General features: G+C 40.5%; 1 protein-coding gene across 1 annotated transcript in view; it reads left to right on the plus strand.

The window, feature by feature from the left end:
* Positions 1-283: 283 nt before the first annotated feature.
* SPTLC1 (serine palmitoyltransferase long chain base subunit 1) overlaps positions 284-21,619 on the plus strand; it is a 38,046-nt gene continuing 16,710 nt past the window's right edge. Inside the window, exons 1-5 of the mRNA XM_056514676.1 lie at positions 284-372; positions 1,981-2,088; positions 10,609-10,703; positions 18,532-18,625; positions 19,080-19,152. Coding sequence (XP_056370651.1) covers positions 310-372; positions 1,981-2,088; positions 10,609-10,703; positions 18,532-18,625; positions 19,080-19,152 — 433 coding nt within the window. The 5' untranslated portion in view covers positions 284-309. The remainder of the gene's footprint in view (positions 373-1,980; positions 2,089-10,608; positions 10,704-18,531; positions 18,626-19,079; positions 19,153-21,619) is intronic.

Consider the following 21,619-nt stretch of genomic DNA (forward strand, 5'->3'; position numbering starts at 1 on the left):
TCCCTTCCAATCTGACCGAATCTGAGAGTCAGTGATTCTGCGATCTTCCCCGTGCAGCCTCGCCCCCTGACCAAGCCCGCCACGCACGGCAGGCTGGGGCTATGCCGGGGCGATGCCGGTCCGACGCCGGGGCGATGCCGGTCCGACGCCGGCCCGACGCCGGGCAGGCCGCGCACGGAGCCCCGGGGGCCGCTGCCCTGAGGCCCGCGGGGAGCCGGGCCGCGCCGCCCGCGCCGGCCGCAGGGGGCGCTGTGCGCGCCGGGCCCGCCCCGGCGGCGTGGGCGCAGAGGCGGAAGCGGCGGCGCGGCCATGGCGGCGGCGGGCGTGGGGCAGCAGTGGGTGCTGGTGGAGATGGTGCAGGCCTTCTACGAGGTGCGACCGGGCAGGCGCCCCGAGCGGGGCGGCGGGAGGGCGGCTTGGGGCGCGGGGAGGTGCTGCCGGAGCTGCCCCGGGGCGGTGAATCGGGAGCTGGGCGCGGGTCGGTGCTGCGGGGGTCGGGCTGCTCGCTGAATCGTGATGAGTACGCGTGAGTGCACCGCGGCTGCATGTTCAAAATATACACGCGCGTCCTATTTCTCCAGGTTTACAAAGCGACATTTAAGGCGTGTAGCAGGGCATTAAGCCTTAAGGCTCACCGCATTTTGCTGGGGTCAAGGTTTGTTACGTACAAATGTCGTTTGCAAAGGAAGAAACGGCGTTTAAATGTTTAGGCTTGAATTCCCTTCTGGAGGAGATAAGCTGTGCATGTTTGTACCCAGGCTTTGTTTCGTGATGTTACGAAGGATGTCCTGATGATAGGCGGTGTTTTTGTGTCCCTTCCTTTGGCAAAGAGTGGTAACTTTTTAAGAATGTATGCAAGATTTGCAGTCCAAATATAGAAGTGCTTAGCTGATGCACTGAGTGCAGGATAATTGTAGGCACTGAAAAGCACAGAGACCTCTGTGGCAGTGTACTGTGTGTTCTTTAGTGTTATGTCATATATGTCGTGCATGTATTCTTAATATGTTCGGTAAACTGAAAATACTCTTTAAGAGGTAACATTTGTTATTTACAGTTTGTTATGCCGTAGGACTCTTAACTGGTTTTATAAGCTTGCTTGTCCAGCTTGCTTTAGTTTCTGGATGTGTGGTAAGTTCTGCTCTGTTTGCAGGTCATATACCACCAAAAATGTTGATGTGTGGGAGCAATTCCCCTGACTTGAAGAGGGAGTGTGCTTGTTTGTGTGCACTTTTAGTCTTTTAAGAATAATAGGCAGGAGCCTTTCTGAAATGGAATAACTAAACTCATCATTAATACTAGGTTTCCAGTGCTGATGCCATAACATTATTTTCATCCCACAGGCACCCAGAGAGGCTAACTTTAACTTGGATCAACTGTGGTGTGTATTCCCACACTCTGTGTCCACACAAGAGAGTAAAGGACACAAGGACAAAACTAGTTGAGTTGACTCAATTGTTTTATACCTGATCCAAGTGCCTGTAAAACTGACAGAAGCTGGCTGTAAGAACAGAATTGGCTTTCTTTGTAAATACTGGCTGTCCCTGACTGTAAGTTACAAGATTGGAGAGTTGAAGTGACTTTGTATAGATGACACAGACCTTTAGGCTCTCAGGATACGTCTACTTGTTTTGAAAGTTGCCTGCCTTCATGAGTGCTGACTGGTGCAACCTGTATAACTCAACTGCCTTTACTCTCAGTATTCAAATTATTTGTGGAACAGCAAGAAGTTATCAGTTTGGAATGTGTCTTGTTTATTAACAGCAGACCAAATCCATTCAAATTCAAGTTAACAGCTAGAAGTAATAGCTGCAAAACATTCCACTTTCATATAGTTAAAAGTTTTACTAATTTAGAAATATATCAGGTGATGATCAGCTTTGAGTTTTTTTCTGTGTGCTAGGAAGCACAAAATGGATGTGTTATATCACACTGCTTCAAATTGAATTCTCTTTAGACTAATTTTTGTATTTTTATTTTCAGGCTCCTGCTTACCATCTCATTTTAGAAGGAATTCTAATATTATGGATAATCAGACTTCTTTTCTCCAAGACATACAAGCTTCAAGAGCGATCTGATCTAACACTTAAGGTATGATGAAAAAAATATTTCTCTTTAGAGAAATAGTTCATAGCAATCAATGCTGCATGGTTCTGCTTTTTTTTTCTTTAGGGTGAGCTTACTTTGGATTCAGAAACTGCTTATTGATAAAACGCATCAGTTTGTGCTTTTAAAGTAACACTGTTTTTGAGAGTCAGAGAAATGAGAAAACTGATATGACAGTGACTGTTAAGGTACAAAAAGCTGTCATTAGCTCTACTCAACAGAGGCTGTATTTTAAAAAATGAAAGCTATGTTAAAAATGCCCACTAGGCAAAATGAACTGTAAGACTGTAGATAGTAGGAAAACAGTCAATCTGTATATGTGGTGTCTATGAGTAATAACTCTGGAATCCAGTTTCCAGTGGGTTCCACAAAAATTGTAGTTTAACAGCAGTTTTCTTCTTCTGCAATGTCATCCTGAGAAAATAAAAAGGCTGTACTTGACTGGAAATTCTTTCTGTCTTCTGGCTGTAGACTATCAGAAATGAATAAAGTTTGTTTTGAAGGTATCTCTAGACTAGTCTATTGTGAGCTTTGGAGAAGTGATGTCCCTTGTAAGTAGGATGAAATACTGAAATTTCTTCATGGTGCTAAAGAAAGTTTGTGAAAGACATTTATGTGTATTTGTAATGGGTATGTGTAATTCCCATCTATGTCATGTGTTTGCATGCTTTTTGATCTTATTCTCACTAAGGATGCGTGCTTAGTGTAATTCATCAGTGAACAGGATGCAGGGACTGTAGGCACAAGCCTGTAATTGTGAGCAAAACTGCAGGCAGTGTCCTCATTTGGGGAGCAGTTATTAAAAGAAAACACTTCAGCAAGTATTTATTGGGACCGCTGCCATGGCTTTACAAAGGACAAGTCTGCCTGACCAACCTGGTAGCCTTCTGTGATGGAGTGACTCCATTGGTGGAAAAGGGAAGGGCTACAGGTATCATTTACCTAGACTTGTGTAAAGCCTTTGATGTGGTCCCCCTTGACATCCTTCTCTCTGATGTGTGGGCTGCTAAGTAGGTAAGAAAGTGATTGAATGATCTCACCCAGAGGGTAGTGGACACTGAGTCCTGATGGACATCAGTGACAGGTGGTGTCCCTCAGGAAACTGTACTGGGATCACTGTTATTTAATATCTCAATTAATTTAATGTCTTACTTGATGATTAGATGATGGATTACACCCTCAGCAAATTTGCACGTGACACCAAGCTGACTGCTGTGGCTGACACACCTTGAGGGAACAAGACAAAAAAATGAGTCCCTGGGAATCTCATGAGGTTTAGCAAGATCAAGTGCAAGGTGCTACACCTGGGTCAGAGCAACCTCTGGTACCAGCCCAGGCTGTGGGATGAACAGATGGAGAGCAGCCCTGTGAGAAGGACTTGGGGGTGCTGTGGGTGAGAGGCTGGACATGACCCAGCCATGGGCACTCCCAGCACAGAAACCAAACGTGTCCTGGGCTGCATCCAAAGCAGCGTGGGCAGCAGGGGAGGGAGGGGATTCTGCCCCTCTGCTCTACTCTGTGAGACCCCAGCTGGAACCCTGCATCCAGCCCTGGGGTCCCAGCACAAGAAGGACATGGAACTGCTGGAGTGAGTCCAGAACAGGGACACCAAGATGATCAGAGTGATGGAACTTCTGCTGAAGAAACTTTCTGAGAAAAGGCTGAGAGAATTACCTGGGATTGATTAGCCTGGAAAAGAGAAGGCTTAGGGGTGACCTAAGTGCAGCCTTCCAGCACCTGAAGGGAGCCTACAAGAAAGATGGAGGGAGACTATTTACAAGAGCTAGTAGTGATAGGACAGAGAGGAATGGCTTCAAAGTGGCAGGTTTAGATTAGATAATAGGAAGGAGTTCTTTACTGTGGGCATGGTGAGGCACTGACACAGACTGTTCAAAGAATTTTTGAGTGCTGTATCTCTGGAAATGTTTAAAACGGGATTGCATGGCGCTCTAAGCAACCTGGTCTAGTGGCAGTTGTCCCTGCCAATTGCACGAATATTTGGAATCAGATGGACTTTAATGTCTCTTCCAACCCAAATGCTTCTACAACTGGGGGCAGAAAGTGAACTGAGTAGGAATCAAGAACGGCTGGCTCAGTTTTGTGCTTGGAAGAGCACAATTGAATTGACTTGGGATACTCGAAGTTTGCTGTTTTGATAAGAATACAGAAGAGGAATAAATGCAAAGAGAGCTTCAGTGTGGTGAAACACCAAGTATTCATGTTCTAGGAAGACAAGCTGCAGCCTTAAAGTAGGCCATGATTGTCTACCCAGAAACTACAGTTCATCTACTAGAGTTTTCCTGCATCAGATAGTTTACATCTATAGTATTTTGAAGGATACATTTATTGTTTTAATGAGTCATTCTCTCTATAGTAGAAGGCAGGAAAAGGCTCTTTGCAATTCTTGGATAATTGATGAGCCAAAAAAGATGAGACCTATCTTTTCCTTGTAAAGTAAGAAATTCACTCATATATCTCTATGTACATCTTAAATTTTACCATGTAGTTGCAGGACATCATCTTGATTTATGACTGACCGTTTTGCTGAAGCTGAGGAAAGTACTCAGACAAATCTCTAGTAGTGCTGTGTGGGGAAGAAAATTGTTCTGTGTGTATCTAAGTGGAGGCCATTAACACCTGGGAGATTGCACATGTAGCCAGTCTGCTACAGCTCAGTGGAAGCAAGAATTTAGAACGGTGTCAGGAGGAAAAACGTGGAAATGGCTTAGGCTTAAATAACCTTACTTTTGCAGGGTGACACTGTTAAAATTCACTGTCAGGACAGCAGTCAACAGGCTTTCTGAAAAATAGAAGCTTGCAAATATGTTATTGCTGTGATGCTCTTGTTGAGATTTATACAAACTTTTCTGAGGTTGAAGGGTGAAAAGAAATGTGAGTACTAGCAAAAATGCTACCACGGATCAAGAATTGCCTTGTATATAGACTAGATATATTGATTGACATTGGAGATTACAGATGCAAAAAGTTAGAGTGCTATGAGCCATATTGCAGCAAAGGGTTTGACTGTTAAAGACACCACTAGCTTGTTACTCTTATCTTGATGGCCAAAAAAAAAAAAACAGCATGGGTGAATGCTCTTTTTTCTGATCCTGTGTTTAAGTTGGCTAGCCATTTAGGTGGTGCAAGTTAAAGCAGCTGTATCATTGACCTTTGAAGATGGAAGTAGTGGCTGCTTTAGGAAGAGCTGTATTTGGAAGGGAATGTGTTGTCTGCAGATAGTTCACTGAAAGTAAGCATAGTCACAGCAGTGAAGTTAGTGTGAATACATCTTCTGCAATTGGAGGATTTAAGCAAACTGATACATTTGAGTCATGGAATGATTCCATTTCTCTTTCTACAGTGTAGATAATTCTTGTGAAGAGAGCTCGTGTATTTTGTGTAGGGGAAGAGCTGCGAACACACAGAGATATGCCTTCTCCTTAAATTTAATGAAAAATCTGCACCTAATTGGCACTAGTCTGTGTTGTGAATCAATCCCAATAGGCTTGAACATTGCTCAGCTGCTTACAAAGCAAAGGAAGAATAAAAGCAAAAAAACTTGTGAGTGAATATAAAGTTATTTAATAAGCAAAGGAAATAAGAATAAGACAGAAAACAAGACAAGTGATGTCTCGCTTACCAAATCTCACAAATGGACCAATATCAGACAGTTCCCGAACAAAAAGTGACTAAATTCATTAAAACCCCTTTTCTAACTTCTATTGCTGTGTGGCATCATATAGTATGAAATCTCTGTTTGGTTAGCTCAAGCCTGATTATGTTCTTTCCCACTCTCTTGGGCGTGCACCAGTCTATTCATTGTGGGAACAGAGTGTGAAACAGAAGGTGCTAGCGCTGTGCAAAGGCTGTTTAGCAAGAGATACAATTTTAGTGTTTTACCCACATTGTTTTGGTCACAGTACTGTGTGAGCTGCTGTTTCATACAATATAGGATCCCATACAGCCAGGCTTCTGTGGGTGTGTTCATCCACATGTAGAAACATGCCAGCTGTTCAGCAAGAAGCCTGCTGCTGATTTGCTTTCTGACTTGTTCTAATCTGAGTCATGCTTTGGTGTCTAGTCTTTACCACACTGGAAAGAAATACTAGGTTGCTTAGGTACAGCCACTGGAGACAGGCCTGCTCGGTGGTAGCACACACTACCTTTATGCCAGCCACTCATGTAAAGGTACTTGAAGTTTCTTTGTGAATTATTTTTGAGAATGCTGCCGGAGCAGAGCTGGCTCCATGTAATAAATATTAATGAAGAATAGAATTATGGCACAGCCATTTTAGTGATCTGTTAGGACAAGTCAGGCTGGAGAATGAGAAGCAGATGATATGTTGTGCAACCTAGTGCACTTAGGAGTCATGCTTCTAAAACTGTGAAGAAATCCACCCTGAAGGTTGATTCTAGGTTCAGTCAAATGTGTAGCAAGAGTACTGAGAAATCCAATGCAGAAATTACCTTTCAACTGGTTAACTCTTATGCTTTGGTAATAGTGTTTGTAGGTAATCCTACTGCTTCCTTTAGAAAAATACTATCTCATGAGTCATTAACTAAAGAAGGTGGAGTGCTTCTCTGATACTGTAAGTTCCTGATAGTTCAACATTTTAGGAAGCATAAAGAAGTTTTATGGCCATACAGGGTGCTAGATTCTTACAGGCTTTCACACAAAGTAAAATCTGTAGAAAATGACAGTGAGGACTGGAGTGGGCTGTAGAAGTTTGCACTGCAGTATTTACGTATGTGTGAAAGGAAGGTGCCTTACAGGTCTGTCTTTTACTCTGCAGTAAATGGTAATGATATTGAGCTTTTATATCAAAATCCCTGGAGTACTACTAAGAGTCACATCTTCCCATTTGCAAATGGGAGGTATAGTTTTTTCTTTCTTTTTAGAATTTTCACTGCAGCAGTAGCATGGCATGCATTTTATTTGAGTGATACTAGTCAGGAGGCTGGAAAGTTCCTGTTGGAGACAAATGTTTAATTTGCAGCTGAGAAATACATAGACCTTGAGAGCTCTGTTTTGCAGGAGCAGCATTCACAGACTAATCAAGTATTGTTCTGTAGGGAATAGCAGAAGTAGTCTGCTCTTGTAAAGGTTTTCAGCAATTCTGAGCCAAGACTCCCTAGGCAGGTAAAATTTCTCTTATGTATGAGCATAAATTCATACTTTGAAAGAGAGAAATTTCTAACTGGCATGCCCATTATTTGTGCCAATTTATCCCATTATGTTATGTGAGTCTATAAGCACTGAAATGAAAGACTTACTTGAGGACCAATAAATAGAAAGTTTTATTAATCTTTTGATATTACTGTGAATATGCATGTATGACATCATTTCAGAACACTAGTGCTAGCTAAGAACTATCTTCATGAACAAAATTGCTACCTTTTCTTAAGAATCTGGGTAAACAAGGCAGTTTTTAAAGTAATTTGGAGTGTATGTGTTTACACCCAAGTGTTTTCCTTACCCAAGGTATATGGCAATTAAAAAGTAAAATCCACAACAGAATACAACTGCCTAAAACCATATTATATGTATGCGTGAGTATCTGTGTGTATTTAGATAAGCAGATTTAAGATGTTTTTATGTATAAATATGCATAAATGAATTCAAGATTCTCGTATGTGTAGGGTTAGGCTTCAGAGAGCTAGAAAGTTCAGATTCAAAGGGACACTGGGGCTAGAAAAGTCACGCCTAAGAGAACAAAGCAAGGTACCAACATTGCAGTTTCCACACCTTTCTAATATGGGACACCCATGTAGGTGGGGACTTCAGCCTCAGCACCAAGCTTCCATTACAGTTTGGGTTAGGGTTCAGAGACCTAGAAAGCTTAAAGCTAAATACATAAAAAGGTATGTGTATTATAGTTTATAAAATATAGTTATAAGCATTTTATAGATTATATTTTCATGTTTATTATGTATAACCCATATAATAAAATATATACGCTTTATAATGTTATTATTTTTATTTTACATATTGCTTATATAAATTAAAAGCAATTATACAAGGAAAAGAGGAAAAGTTGAGGGATGAGTTAATGTGTATTGCAGTCCAAGCAAGTGGAAACTGAAAGTTTTGAGTTCATTCTCTTCACCAAGTGGATGTTTTCAGTGCAGCAGCTAAGGAGAAATATGCAAATCAACTACATATTGAGGATATTACAGTGTGAATTAAAAAGACGGTTTCGCTGTGTGTTTGAAAATTAGCTTTTTAATTGATATTTTACTGAAATTTAGTGAAGTTTTATCCTTTTAGGAGGTAAAAGATAAATGTGCTCTGATGTTGGGTCACTGCATGAAAGTCTGCTTCTGGCCTGTCCTTTTGTTCAGAGGCAGATGGTCATGTTTACCCTGAGCAGTCAGAAGGACTGAAGTTCAGGCCGGGGTGCTGAATGGAAGGAGGAAAGGGTTTGCACTGTCTCGTCTGCAGTGGTGGGTGTCTGGTTTAGATTGAGATTGGTGCTCGTTTTAATCATCAGTGTCTCCAATCCCCTCCTCTGCTAAGAACTGGTGGAAACATATGACATATGACATATTTGAATATGCAAATATTTGTCTATGTCCATGAAAAAGCAAAATGCTGTGTAATGAATGAGGAGAATGAGCTAGAATTAATGAAATGGTGTTGTTTGAAAGGACAATTTCACTTCCCCTGTATATTCTAAGTTGTGTTAAGAGAAAAATTTGGATGTTGACATGTCTCATCTATGGCTTGTAACCTATGCTGTTAAATTTGTGTGCAGCAAGGATTTCAAAGGGAAGAGTAGAAACTTCTTAAAAATTAGTGTGGGGGGGATAGGAGTACTAATTAGGAATTGCTTTTTATCTTTATTTTCATAGATCTTAACTGCAATTGCAATGTGCTAATTTACTGTAGTTACAGTGTCCATCTATACGTACTTTTTTTCTTACTACTAAACTCCTTGACAGAAGTCTTTTAATTAGCTCGTGTCCTCAGAAGCTAAGCTGCTTGATGATATTTTGCAAACTTAGCTAAAAAATTTAGGCTTTAATGAAAAAGCTAAGTACATGCTTGCACTGTTTTAATTCTGATTTCTTTGAAGAAAATTAATTTTGTGTTGCCTGCTCTGCCTTAAAGTTGTTCAAATGCTCTGTATTCAGGTCTCAAACAGAAGGGACACCATATTTCTGAAGTCCTTCTCTCTACTAAGGCATTTGATGTCAAGTAAAGGTTTTCTTATTTATCCTTCCATAATTGATAGGCTGCATCCACTTCTCACCTGATTTATTCTGCTGCCTAATTAAAACAAAACCAAATAACTCTCCCCTGGAAAAACCACCAATCAGAATGAAGCACAACACCAACCAACAGTCCTGTGCTCCAAAATGAACACAGAACTTTGATTCTAAATGCACCATATATTAGGGATTTGGGGCCTTTCAACAGCTACTGTAGAGGCAGACTGAAGGTTATGTAAGCATACCTCCTGCTTTATGATGGTCATAACTCCTTTTTGAACTCTTGTGGAAAGGTATACAGATACTACTGTGAACTGCAACTCAGGTTGTTGTTTCCCAATAGCATCAGCCAGTCTAGGTTGGGATCTGGACTCTTGTTGTGGGTTCTAGTTTAGATGTATATCCCATCCTGCTTTTGCTGACTTTGTTTTCATCTGTATCTGAATAAGGCTTTTGTCTGGTTTTGTAACTGCTTCTGCCAGCACAAAGAACAGGAATGTTTGGATGGGAGAGGACTGCACAGTAGCAGCTGATGGCTTGCGGTGTGGTGGATCAGCACCCTTAGTGCAAAATTACATATTTTGTTTTTCATTTTACACCCAGATTGTAATATGGTATGGAGATGCCCACAAGTGTTGTGAGACAAGGATGGAATTTTCTGTCTTGGGCTATGGTTGTGGTTCCACTCTGAGATTAACCTGAATTTAGGTACTACTTTGAAAATGAATGTGCACTCACTATTCCTTCATGGTTAGGTGTAGGATATGTAGTTTACTAGCTATTACCTTTTCTTGACCACTTGGCAGTTTTTTTTTGGTGTTTCCTTCTCACATATTTGTTACTTTGCTAAGTATTTTAACACTAGTATTGTTGGAACAGCGCGGTTGAAGACTTGAGAATGTAAATTGAGGCAATCTGTATTAAATTTTTATGGAGTTCATATTCAATTACATAAACTGTAGAGGAGAATTTTCATATTTAACAGGTTGAAACACTATTGATTAAAATTTGGCAGGGACATCATGTTAGTATCGCATCTCTTGATTATCATGTAAGATCTTTAACACACAGATATATCCGGTCCATGTTTCTATATATATTATTCCCTTTCGGGTTTCATAATTGCGGGCCTCTCATTTAAAGATCCTGAGATACCAATTTTAAGTGTATCAGAAAGGTGACATATACTAGTGTACATGATTTCTAATATGATTGTTATCAAATGTTTTTATTCCATGATGCATTTTCTATTGGAACTCTTTTCTCAGAAAGTATTTCTTTTCTCTTGATCAGGAAAAAGAAGAGTTGATTGAAGAATGGCAGCCAGAGCCTCTTGTACCTCCTGTGCCAAAAGATCACCCAGCTCTCAATTACAACATTGTTTCAGGGTAAATATAACCAAAATAAATTCTATTTACTTATTTTGACCCAAATACTTCATATCCATATTTGAGAGCATATTGCTCATTAAGCATTTCCATATACTTAAAACCTTTCATAAATGAATTGCATTTTTAGAAAGCGGGACTGAATTTGCCTCTGAAGAGGTCTTGGTTTTGTAACTTTTTTTTTTTTTTTAGTATTGGGGGTGGGAGAAGGAATGTTGTATCTTTGCCTTCTTTGTGGTTCTTTTGTTTGCTATTAATGTTTTCAATATTTCCTGAAAACATGGACTTAGACCTGCAAAAGTGGATACCACCTTCTTACATCATCACTAATCACTTTAAAAGAAACTTATTTTGTGTGCTTATCCCCAGCCAGCAGCCAGGCTCTATGCAGCCACTCACTCCCCTGTCATTGGGACTGGTAGAGAATTTGTAGGGTCTTGGGTTTAGATGAAGAGTTTTATAGGGAAAGCAAAAGCCGTGCAAACAGGCAAAGCTAAGCAAGGAATTAATTCCCATGTTCAGCCATCTCCAGGAGAACAGCGCCCCATCCCATATAACAGTTACTTGGGAACACAAATCACTCCAAATGTGCCCTCCTTCTTCCTTCTTTCCCCCACTTTGTATACTGAGCATACCATATGGTCTGGACCCTTTGGTCAGTTTGGGTCACCTGTCCTGGCTGTCTCCTCCCAACCTCCCATGCACCTCTAACATCCTTGCCAGAACGGCAGTGTGAAAAGTAGAACAGGCCTTGGCTCTGTGTGAGCCCTGCTCAGCAATGACAAAATCATCTCTATATTATCAACCCTGTGTTCAGCACAAATCCAAAACACAGCCCCATACCAGCCATTGTTAAGAAAATTGACTTCACCCCAAATTCAGCACACACTTCATGAAAAGTTGTTTTTCTTTGGACAATCAGAATTGGAAATTTTGGATGGTAAAGCTGTTTTGTGAGGAAATTTATGGCTCAGCGTTACTTTCTTGTATTACAAGGCTTTTAAGTGTCTGATGACTTAGGCAAGAGTCACAATATTTCAGAAATTTTACAGATCTTTTTACAGATCTGCACTTTAGTAACTTTTACTTTCCAGGCTAACTGGCCTTCCTACCTTTTTTGTAAATGGGTGTCACATTGGCCAGTTTCCAATCATCTGGAACCTCACCAGTGAGCCACGACTCGTGATAAATGATGGAGAGCGGCTTCGCAAGCTCATCTGCCAGCTTCCTCATCACCCTGGGATGGATCCCATCTGGTCCCATTGATTTATAAATATCCAAGCATCCCAGCAGCTCTCTGACTGCCTCTTCTTGGATAACAAGAGGACCATTCTGCTCCCTGGCACCACTTACCAACCCCTGAGGATGGTGGTCTTGAGGACAAGCTGTCTTACCACTAAAGACTGAGGCGAAGAAGGCATTAAGCATTTCTGCCTTTTCCTCGTCTTTAGTTACTAGGTTGCCTGCCTCATCCAGTAAGGAGCAGAGATTGGTTATACCCTTCCTTTTACCATTAATATATTTGTAAAAACTCTTTTTATTATTTTTAACAGAAGTTGCCAAGTTAAGTTCAAACTGAGCTTTGGCCTCCCTAATCTTTTTTCTACATGCCCTAGCAGTAGCAGTCCCTCCTTTAAAAGCTGATGCATCTTTTTTTTATTTCTGAGTTCATCTAAAATGTCCTTGCTCATCCAGACTGGACGCTTGCCTCATCGACAGATCTTTTGGCACATAGGGACCTCTATTCCTGTGTCCTCAGGAACTTTGCTTTGAAGCACATCCATTTCTCCTGGACTCCTTTGTTTCCAAGAGCTGTTTCCCAAGGAACTTTTTGAATAAGTGTCTTAAATAAGCCAAAGTCTGTCCTCCGGAAGTCCAACATAGAGATCTTATTAATATTCCTCCTTATTTCACCAATTATTGAGAATTCTGTAATTTCATGATCACTATGCCCCAAGTGTCCTCCAACCTCCACATCACCCACCAGTACATCTCTATTTGTGAACAACAGGTCTAACATAGACTGTGCTCTGGTGGGATCTCCCACTAGTTGTGATAAAAAGTTCTTCCACACACTCCAAAAACTTTCTGGACTGCCATTTTTCTGCTGTATTAAGTTCCCAGCAGATGTCTGGTAGGTTGAAATCGCCTACAAGAACAAGGGCTGATGATCCTGAAACATTCTCCAGCTGTTTATAGAATAAGTCGCCCACCTCTTCATCCTGGGGTGGACGATGGCAGACTCCCAGTAGGATGTCAGCCTTGTTGGCCTTCCCCTTAATTCTTACCCATAGAGACTCAACTTCATCATCATTAGTTTCAATACCTATGTCATCCAAAACCTCCCTAAAACAAAGGGCCACCCCTCCACCTCTTCTCCCTTTCCTGTCTCTTCTGAAGAGTTTGTAGCCATCCAGTGCAGCACCCCAGCTATGTGAGTAATCCCACCACGTTTCTGTGATGGCAACTACATCACAGCTGTGCTGTTGCACCATGGCCTCCAGCTCTTCCTGTTTATTACCCATGCTGTGTGCATTGGTATACATGCACCTCAGCTGGGCCACTGATTTCTCCCCTAAAACAGTCTTACCGCCCTTGGGCCTGCTTCCAGACAGCTCAGCTCCACCCCCTTCCCCCTTCAAACCTAGTTTAAAGCCCTCTCAACGAGGTCTGCCAGTTCATGAGCTGAAAACCTTCTGCCCTTAACTGAGAGATGGATCCCATCTGGTTCCAGCAGGGCAGGTGCCGTAAAAGTTGCCCCATGACCATAGAAATTTTGCCGATGACACCAACCCTTGAGCCACTTGTTAATGATGTGAGTTCTCCTATTTCTTTCATCATTTTTATCTGCCACCAAAGGGACTGAGCAGAACACCACCTGTATGCGTGCCCTGTCAACTACTTGACCCAGTGCCCTAAATTCCCTTTTAATCGCTTTGACACTCCTCTTTTCAATCTCATCACTACCAGCCTGGAATATCAGCAGTGGGTAATAGTCAGAGGGCTGAATCAGCCCAGGAAGTCTCTCAGTGATATTTCATACCCAGGCCCCAGGTAGGCAGCAGACTTCCCTGTGGGATGGGTCCGGTCGACATTTGGGGCCCTCAGTTCCCCTCAGAAGAGAGTCACCTACTACGATGACCCTTCTTTTCTTCTTGGTGTTAGAGGTGGTGATCCTTCCTACAGATGAATCATAGCTGTGAGGCTCACTGGGCAGACAGTTTTCTTCTAAATCATCTAAACCATCTGGCTGGCTCTCTAGATCCAGGGCCTCATAGTTATTCTGAAGCAGCACCTGGCTGGGGGATGGGGAGGGATTTTTATTATTACCTCCCCGAGTGGGGACCCATTTTCACTCCCCTTCATTTACTGGGTGCCTTTCTATTGCCTGAGAGTGGGAGGCATATGAGTCCTCAGACTCTCGGTCAGAGGCCTCCCTTAAAGATGGAAGGGCTGAACTCCACCAGTCTATTTCCCTTTTACTTTCCCTGATACTTCTTAATCTTTCAAAGTCCTCCCTAAGCTCAGCCACCAGCAAAAGGAGGTCATTCATGTGTTCACACTGCAGGCAGGCCTTCTGCACTACACCCCCCGACATCACCGATAAGCCCAAACACCCTGGGCAGGAATGGGTCTGCACAGATGCATCCTTTTTGGAGGATTCCACTTGGTCACACACACTTACACCAACCACAGTTTTCAACCGTGTAGAAACCATTACTAACAGAAACCTCAAGTGCAAGCAGCCAACAGAAAAAAAACCAAAAACAACACGGAGGACACCTCACTAGCTAGAAAACTTGCAACCCTGCCTGTTTGCCCTGCCTGTGCAAACTGCTGCACAAACTGCGGTGTCCATGCCCCAGCCCGTGTTCGGCCCGCTCCTGTTCGGCCCGCTCCTGTTCGGCCCGCTCCTGTTCGTCCCGCTCCTGTTCGCCCGCTCCTGTTCGCCCCGCTCCTGTTCGGCCCGCTCCTGTTCGGCCCGCTCCTGTTCGTCCCGCTCCTGTTCGCCCCGCTCCTGTTCGCCCCTCTCCTGTTCGCCCCGCTCCTGTTCGCCCTCTCCTGTTCGCCCCGCTCCTGTTCGCCCCGCTCCTGTTCTGCCCGCTCCTGTTTGTCCCGCTCCTGTTCGCCCCGCTCCTGTTCGCCCCGCTCCTGTTCGCCCCGCTCCTGTTCGCCCTCTCCTGTTCGCCCCGCTCCTGTTCGCCCCTCTCCTGTTCGCCCCGCTCCTGTTCGCCCCGCTCCTGTTCGCCCCTCTCCTGTTCGCCCCGCTCCTGTTCGCCCCGCTCCTGTTCGCCCCGCTCCTGTTCGCCCCGCTCCTGTTCGCCCCGCTCCTGTTCGCCCTGCATCTGTTTGCCTGCTCCTGTTCGCCCCTCTCCTGTTTGCCTGCTCCTGTTCGCCATGCTCCCCAGAGGCCTCTTATCGGCGACTCAGCAACGAAGGAAGCTCCACCCCTTTGTAAGCATTCGTAATATCCTTCTATTGACACTAATAATTTAGTGACAGTACAATTATATACTATCATAGTGACGTCTGTTTTGATGGTACAGCTACCACAGAAAAGGCTGCCATATAAAAGTGATGCCTGTTTTAATTAGCTGTGATGTGAACAATTCTTCTGTTACTCTTCAGAATTTTGAAAAAAGCAGTACTGTTGACTTAAGGGAAGTGTTGGCTGTTTTAAAAAAATAGAACAAATATATATTTTAGAGTAATTCAGAAAGTGTTTAAATTATTAGAACTTTCTAGTACAGCTAGGAAATGTATTGTGACAGAATGTTAATGTGTTGTGGCTATTAAACTCAATAGTGGCTGCGGGGGAAACTTGACATTTGTCTTGTAACATTTAAGCTGCCGACTGACTACTTCCCCACAATTTGCTCAACAGCTGTAGACCATAACTTTGACTGTAAACTTAAAACATGTTTCAGAATTAATACAGGAAGAAAAGTCCTGATTTTACCTCAAGAGCATTTCCCCTTTTCATACCAATATTTTAGGGAGACTATATCTATTGAGATTTTCATGTCTTAATGACTATTGTGTGGTGATTTACAAAAATCCTAATTATAAACCAGTTTGGATTTGAAGGAACCTTTAAAGGTTGTCTCATTTCTACTGTTGCCATTGGACATACTCTACTAGACCAGGTCACTCCAAGCCCCATCCTGCCTGGTCTTGAACACTTTCAGGGATGCAGCATCCACAGCTTGTCTGGACAGCCTGCTCCAGTGCCTCAACACTCTCACTTATCTTTATAATACTGTGTGTTTACAGTAATATGTGGGGATTATAAAAGCTCATAACCACTACAATAAAAACTAAGTATTTCAGTAAAAATTTTCACTAGCTGTTTGTGTGAGGCAGATTTTCTCCTTCCTCATTAGGCTGTGCAGTTTGTACCCTGTGTACATATTCTCCTTTCTGCATAATCAAGTAATGTTGGAAATGATGAGAAAAGCTCAAACATGTCCTAACCAGAAAAGTGATCCATCTTGAACCAATGCTGAGGAAGGTACCCACAATAGCTTTCACAGTTCAGAAATGTGTTACTTCTTGTGGTAGCCTTTCTGAGCACTAATCTATGCAAGATAGCTTAGTTGTATGAGATCTCACTCCGAAAATGTAAATCTATTTCTTAACAGTACATCTGAAAAAATTTAATGCTAATTCTTCCTCTGCTTTAAAATACAAGTCATATCATTAGTACCTTCTTAACTTTATTTTCTTCTTTGATTTTTTTCAATATATGAAACACTTAAGTGAGAGTTGCAAGAACAGTAGGCATGCTATCAGTCCTTAAAAGACAATTGCTGAAGGATTTGCTAGCAAGTTATTTATATATAGCTTGCAATGAGATTTTAATTTACTGTTTAAACTGGATCACTCAGTATCCCATAGCTGTTGTTCCTAACCATGATGCCTAATGAGCTGTTGTGCTCAGGGAAGGGAGATACATGTAAAGATTAAAACAAATCAAATGTTTCAGGGTTTTCCTTCTGCAACGACTTGCTGTTGTTGTGGTCAATATTGATGTTTTGGTTATCCACTGAGATAACCTTTTCCAGTTAGTTTTTGTTACTGTTTCTTTAGAAGTTTGGGTACAATTCCGATAGCAAAGGGTGACTAAGTTTTCATGAAGGCTACAGCTTTATAACAGCCAAGTTGTTGGTGAGCATTGGTGTGTTTTCTAGATTTGAGAGGTGGAGCTGAGGCAAATTGTTGTAAATTTACCAGATTTGATAGTATGCTGGGAGTATACTGAATCTCATGTTAGTGACAATATGTATATATATATATATATATATACAGGTCTGATCTGGTGAGTATCTGCGAAACCAAGTAATTATTTCACTTAGGGGAACGTCCAGACTTTGGTACAACTCATTAATGAGCTAGACAGGGGAACAGATCCAGGTATATTTTTAATGGCAGTCAGTTCCCCAGTTTGCTGCACATTTTATAGTGCTGCTGCTGTGTGGAAATGCACTGCAGTAATGCAGGACAGCTCCCTTGTGGGAAGCAGATTGAGCATTCAAAAGATGCACATGCGCTGTGTTAGTAGAAAGCTTTCCAACGCTGTTTAGTAAACTTCTCCAATTACTTAGTTTAAGCAACATGTGCTCAGTTTTCTCAAGCGAACAGATATAACATGAAATCTTGGAGTTTTTTAAAGTGAAATTCAGGCAGTTCTCTGTTCTTCTTAACTTGCAGTGAATAGCTTGGACTTAAAAGTTATTTGTTTTGCACACCAAATGTACCCATTGAAATTTTGTCAGCCACCAGATTTGAAACAGCTCTTTTGACAGGCATTTGACACTTGAGCACCCTGTTTAATTTTGATCAAGTAAAGTGCCCAGTGCTAGCTTTCCACACGGGAAAAGCTTGTGGAAATTACTCTGTCTGAGGAAGAGCATAGAATCCCAACTGTAATATTTGACAGCAGATACAGTAATGGGCAGACATAGCGTTTGGTATTTGGCTTAGATTTGAGAATTCTTAATACTCCAAGTGATTAATGGAAATTTTTGAACTTGTTATATTGATGTGTATAATTGCCAAAACAGGTTTGCATATAGAACAGAGTATGCAGACATGATGCTTGTATTTAAAGGGATAATATTTTACTTTTCCCAATTTTTGTTGTCGTTGTTTTGGTTTTGTTCTTTTTTTACCTAAATAATAATTTTTTTTTAGGGCAGAAAATTTTTTCCCCTTTGCTTCAAGTATATTATGCTCTTGTTCATTTGCTAGTAGTGTGTGTTTTCAGACTTTCTCTGTTTCCTGATTACATTAATTACTCAAGCCATTACAGATTAAACTGAATTAGAAACTTTAGATGATACTTAATGCAACAGTTTCATCCAACTACAGCTACTACCTATATTTCAGTGGCCATATGAGTAAAAGATAGGTATTCTGGGGTTGCTTTATGACAAAAACATTGGAAGTAAGAGGAATGAGGTAGCCTTTTCATTTTTAGTATTTCTTCTTGAAAATAGAAACCTTTGCTTTTAGAGGAGAAGTTATATTTATCTCTTCCGGGGTCATCTTTCTATGAATTAAGTTTTCAACAAGGAATCATTAAATATCCCAGTAAACTATTTACAGTTTCTTTATTAAATTACAGAAATATAGGTTTTGTTGACTATATTTGTGGCTTGATGCTGAACTTAAATATTGATTGGCAGATCCAACAGAAGTAGTAGAAAGAGGGAATCTTGAAAAACTAATGTACCTTCTATTTCTGAAAAACAGAATGCCTGTATTAACTGTTTATGAAAATGACAACTGTTCATTCATAACAATAGGCCTGTAATTTTTTTTTCAGTCCTCCCACCCATATAATCACTGTTAATGGCAAGGAATGTATAAACTTTGCATCGTTTAACTTCCTTGGACTTTTGAATAATGAAAAAGTTAAGGTGAGTTCTTCCAGTTATTCTATTTGTGTGATTAGTCCTCTTTTAGTTTGTAGTTATCTTGGGATAAAAAAATGCAGAAAGCATGAACTTCATCAGTGACATATACTGGTAAAACAGGAAGTAAGATTATAATCTCATAATGTTGAACTAGTCAAATTTGTATTTTTTTTTAAGTTTAATCTGCTGTACTTACTGCATACCTGGTTGATTATCAAGTTAGATTAGTATTTTATGTCCTTAAGTATTTGAATAAATTGAGTGATGCTTAACACTTGTCTAAAATAGTTTTGAGATTAAATTAGTTCTAGAATTCAGTACATGATTATACTTTCTGTGAGGCAGGTCACATTATATGATACAAAAAGTCATCTGTGTACATTGGTGTAAAATTGTCAGTGTGAGTGTGTAGGAAAGCTAATGTAGAAATGTTTCATGTAATTCCTTCCTATTAAAGAATGCTGCCCAGGCTTCTCTGAAGAAATATGGTGTTGGCACTTGTGGACCCAGAGGATTCTATGGTACTTTTGGTGAGTCACGTTCTTTGATCTGCCTTTAAAGGTGTTCAGTCTAGTTTGGTAAGCCAGCCAAAATAGTCCAATATATAAGCAAGAAAAGTTATTTCTTTTGCTTTGAAGAACTGTTATCCTCTAATGCGCATTTTACTGCAGCTGTCGACGATTAGTTGCTTTTATTCTTCCTGGCTTTGTTTCTTATTAATTTATCTATTTTCTTACTGTTTCTAATGCTGGTCTTTGAGGAGAATTGCAAATTTTATAATCTGTTGTAGTTCTGGTAATTATAGTAGGAAGAGAAAATATATCTATTAGAATTTAATAATGTGCGGTGACTGTTAAGTGTAAATATAGGTGTGAATTAAACTTTCTACGGGCACCACGAGGGGGCAGTCTGATTTCTGTGATAACTAATGTGACTACTTCTGTGACTACTAATGCTGTAGCCAAAATTAAGTTTTCCACTACTGATAACTAATACTGTAATTGAGAAATTTTATGCTCTGAGCAGGTGTTTATAATGTAACAGTTTTTTTCATTCTTTTCAAGAAGTAGTAAGTTGTTAAATACTGGGCTCTGGACATAGTTCTTTACAGGAATTTATATTTTGAAATATTGCATGTAAACCGAAGAGTTATACATGAATAGCTGCATGTTAAAGGCTAAAACCATCAACTCATTTTGTCAATTTTCCAGTCTCTCCCCAGAGATGATGGAATTCTATTCTGAAGGGGTCTATATTCAAATTATTTCATAGAGTTATCTTCCTGTAGCCTTGAATTCAAGACAAACTTGAGCAAACTTGGTTAATCAAACTAGTCCGGTCTAGATCAACTAGTTGCTATACCTAATTTGATTTTATTAAATTCTGTCTATCAGAACAGGGTTCAGTCTTGATATCAATCTTAGAAATTGTTTATTATCTTGGAACCATAATTTGATTCTAAGGAATGTACTGGGCAAAACTGGTTAGTACAGGGAGAGCTTTTAGGAAACTACGTTCCCTCAGTGATCACAGTTCAGCAGTGGTCTTGTGTAATTCATGTAGGCTTTTCCCTTCAAAACAGTGAAGTGCCCAAAAAACCTTGTAGAATAATAGTAACCTTTGGAATCCAAGCTGATTTTAAATTTTGTGAAGTGTGTCATTTGGTTTGTTTTCTATTAATTGTTTGAAAAAGACAGATTAAATTTGTTTCTTTTTCTGGTAAGTGAGAGATTCTTCGGATTGTTTCTTGCCCTCATTGGAGAGCTGATCCTAAGATGTAAACTATAGCTTTTTCAATTCATTGGCTCCTGAATTTTTTAGTAAGCACTTTATTTCATAAAGCAAGGAATCCAATCTGTGGCATGCTACTTGACATCAGTAGAGAAGTGATACTATACTCACCCCTTTGAGGTATCATCTTTTACACATAAAGTAAATAAAATAGTATCATTTATTTTAAATGGTAAACAGACTCCTACTCTACTTGTTCAATCTGAAAATATCTTCCTGTTTTCACCTAACATGAAACATTTGAGTGTGGCAGGATAATGAGTCTGTGAAAAGAAACACTTCTTGCATCACTGTGTGCCTTAAACTTTTCACACAATTTTTCACGTACTGTGACTTCAGTAAATAGGTCATGTTCTGTCCAGAGCACAGACTATACACAGTTTCCTCTTTCATTCCCATGTAGAATTTAACTGATCGTTGTTGGTTGTTACTGCTCAAAGTTATCCCTTCTTAGGAGCTGATCTTTCATATCAATATTAGAGATCACTATTTGAAATGTAGATATAGTGTTATAATTTATCTTGAATGGAGATTTGGTTCTTCATGTCTATGCTACTTTGAAGGTAATGAGTAGATTTAATGAGTCTCTTTTAAGACATTTTTACTTTGTGTTGTATCCCGAAATATGTATCTGTGTCTTTATCCTATAATGAACATGAAATATTTGTGTGTTTATATACACCTGAATATTTGTGGATATTCACTGCATAATTCTCATTTCACCTGTTTTTGACTTCCATGTGAGCATATACTAGGCACTAAACAGACATTTCATAGCAGTTATTAACAATATTAGCTTTATTAACATTTCATAATTGGATAGAAAGCTGTTTCATTGTTGTCTTCCTCTGTGCAAATATACTTCAGGTGGTGGTTGCAGTTTCCAGTTAAGCTAGGCTAATTGAAGTGGTGTAATTGTACTAAAGCAAATCATTGCAGTGAAGGAGAGTCAGACAGTACTGGATTTTTGGATTTTTTCGCACTGAAACCTTAACATTGCCTTAGCACTTTTTAACCTCATGGTTAAACAAAGCATTCATACCCTTATGAAATTATATGCCAAGTGTCTGTCATTTTGAGCATATATGTTCTTGCCCTTGGCAAAATTTACTTAGCTTGCAAAACTTTTTTCCATAGCATAAATCTGAATGCATTCACTAGCTGCCCTTGCAGGCAGTACTTGTTTTGCCCACTGTTTTTTACCTA

The sequence above is a fragment of the Oenanthe melanoleuca genome, chromosome Z (genome assembly GCF_029582105.1).
Source record: "Oenanthe melanoleuca isolate GR-GAL-2019-014 chromosome Z, OMel1.0, whole genome shotgun sequence".
NCBI lineage: Eukaryota > Metazoa > Chordata > Aves > Passeriformes > Muscicapidae > Oenanthe > Oenanthe melanoleuca.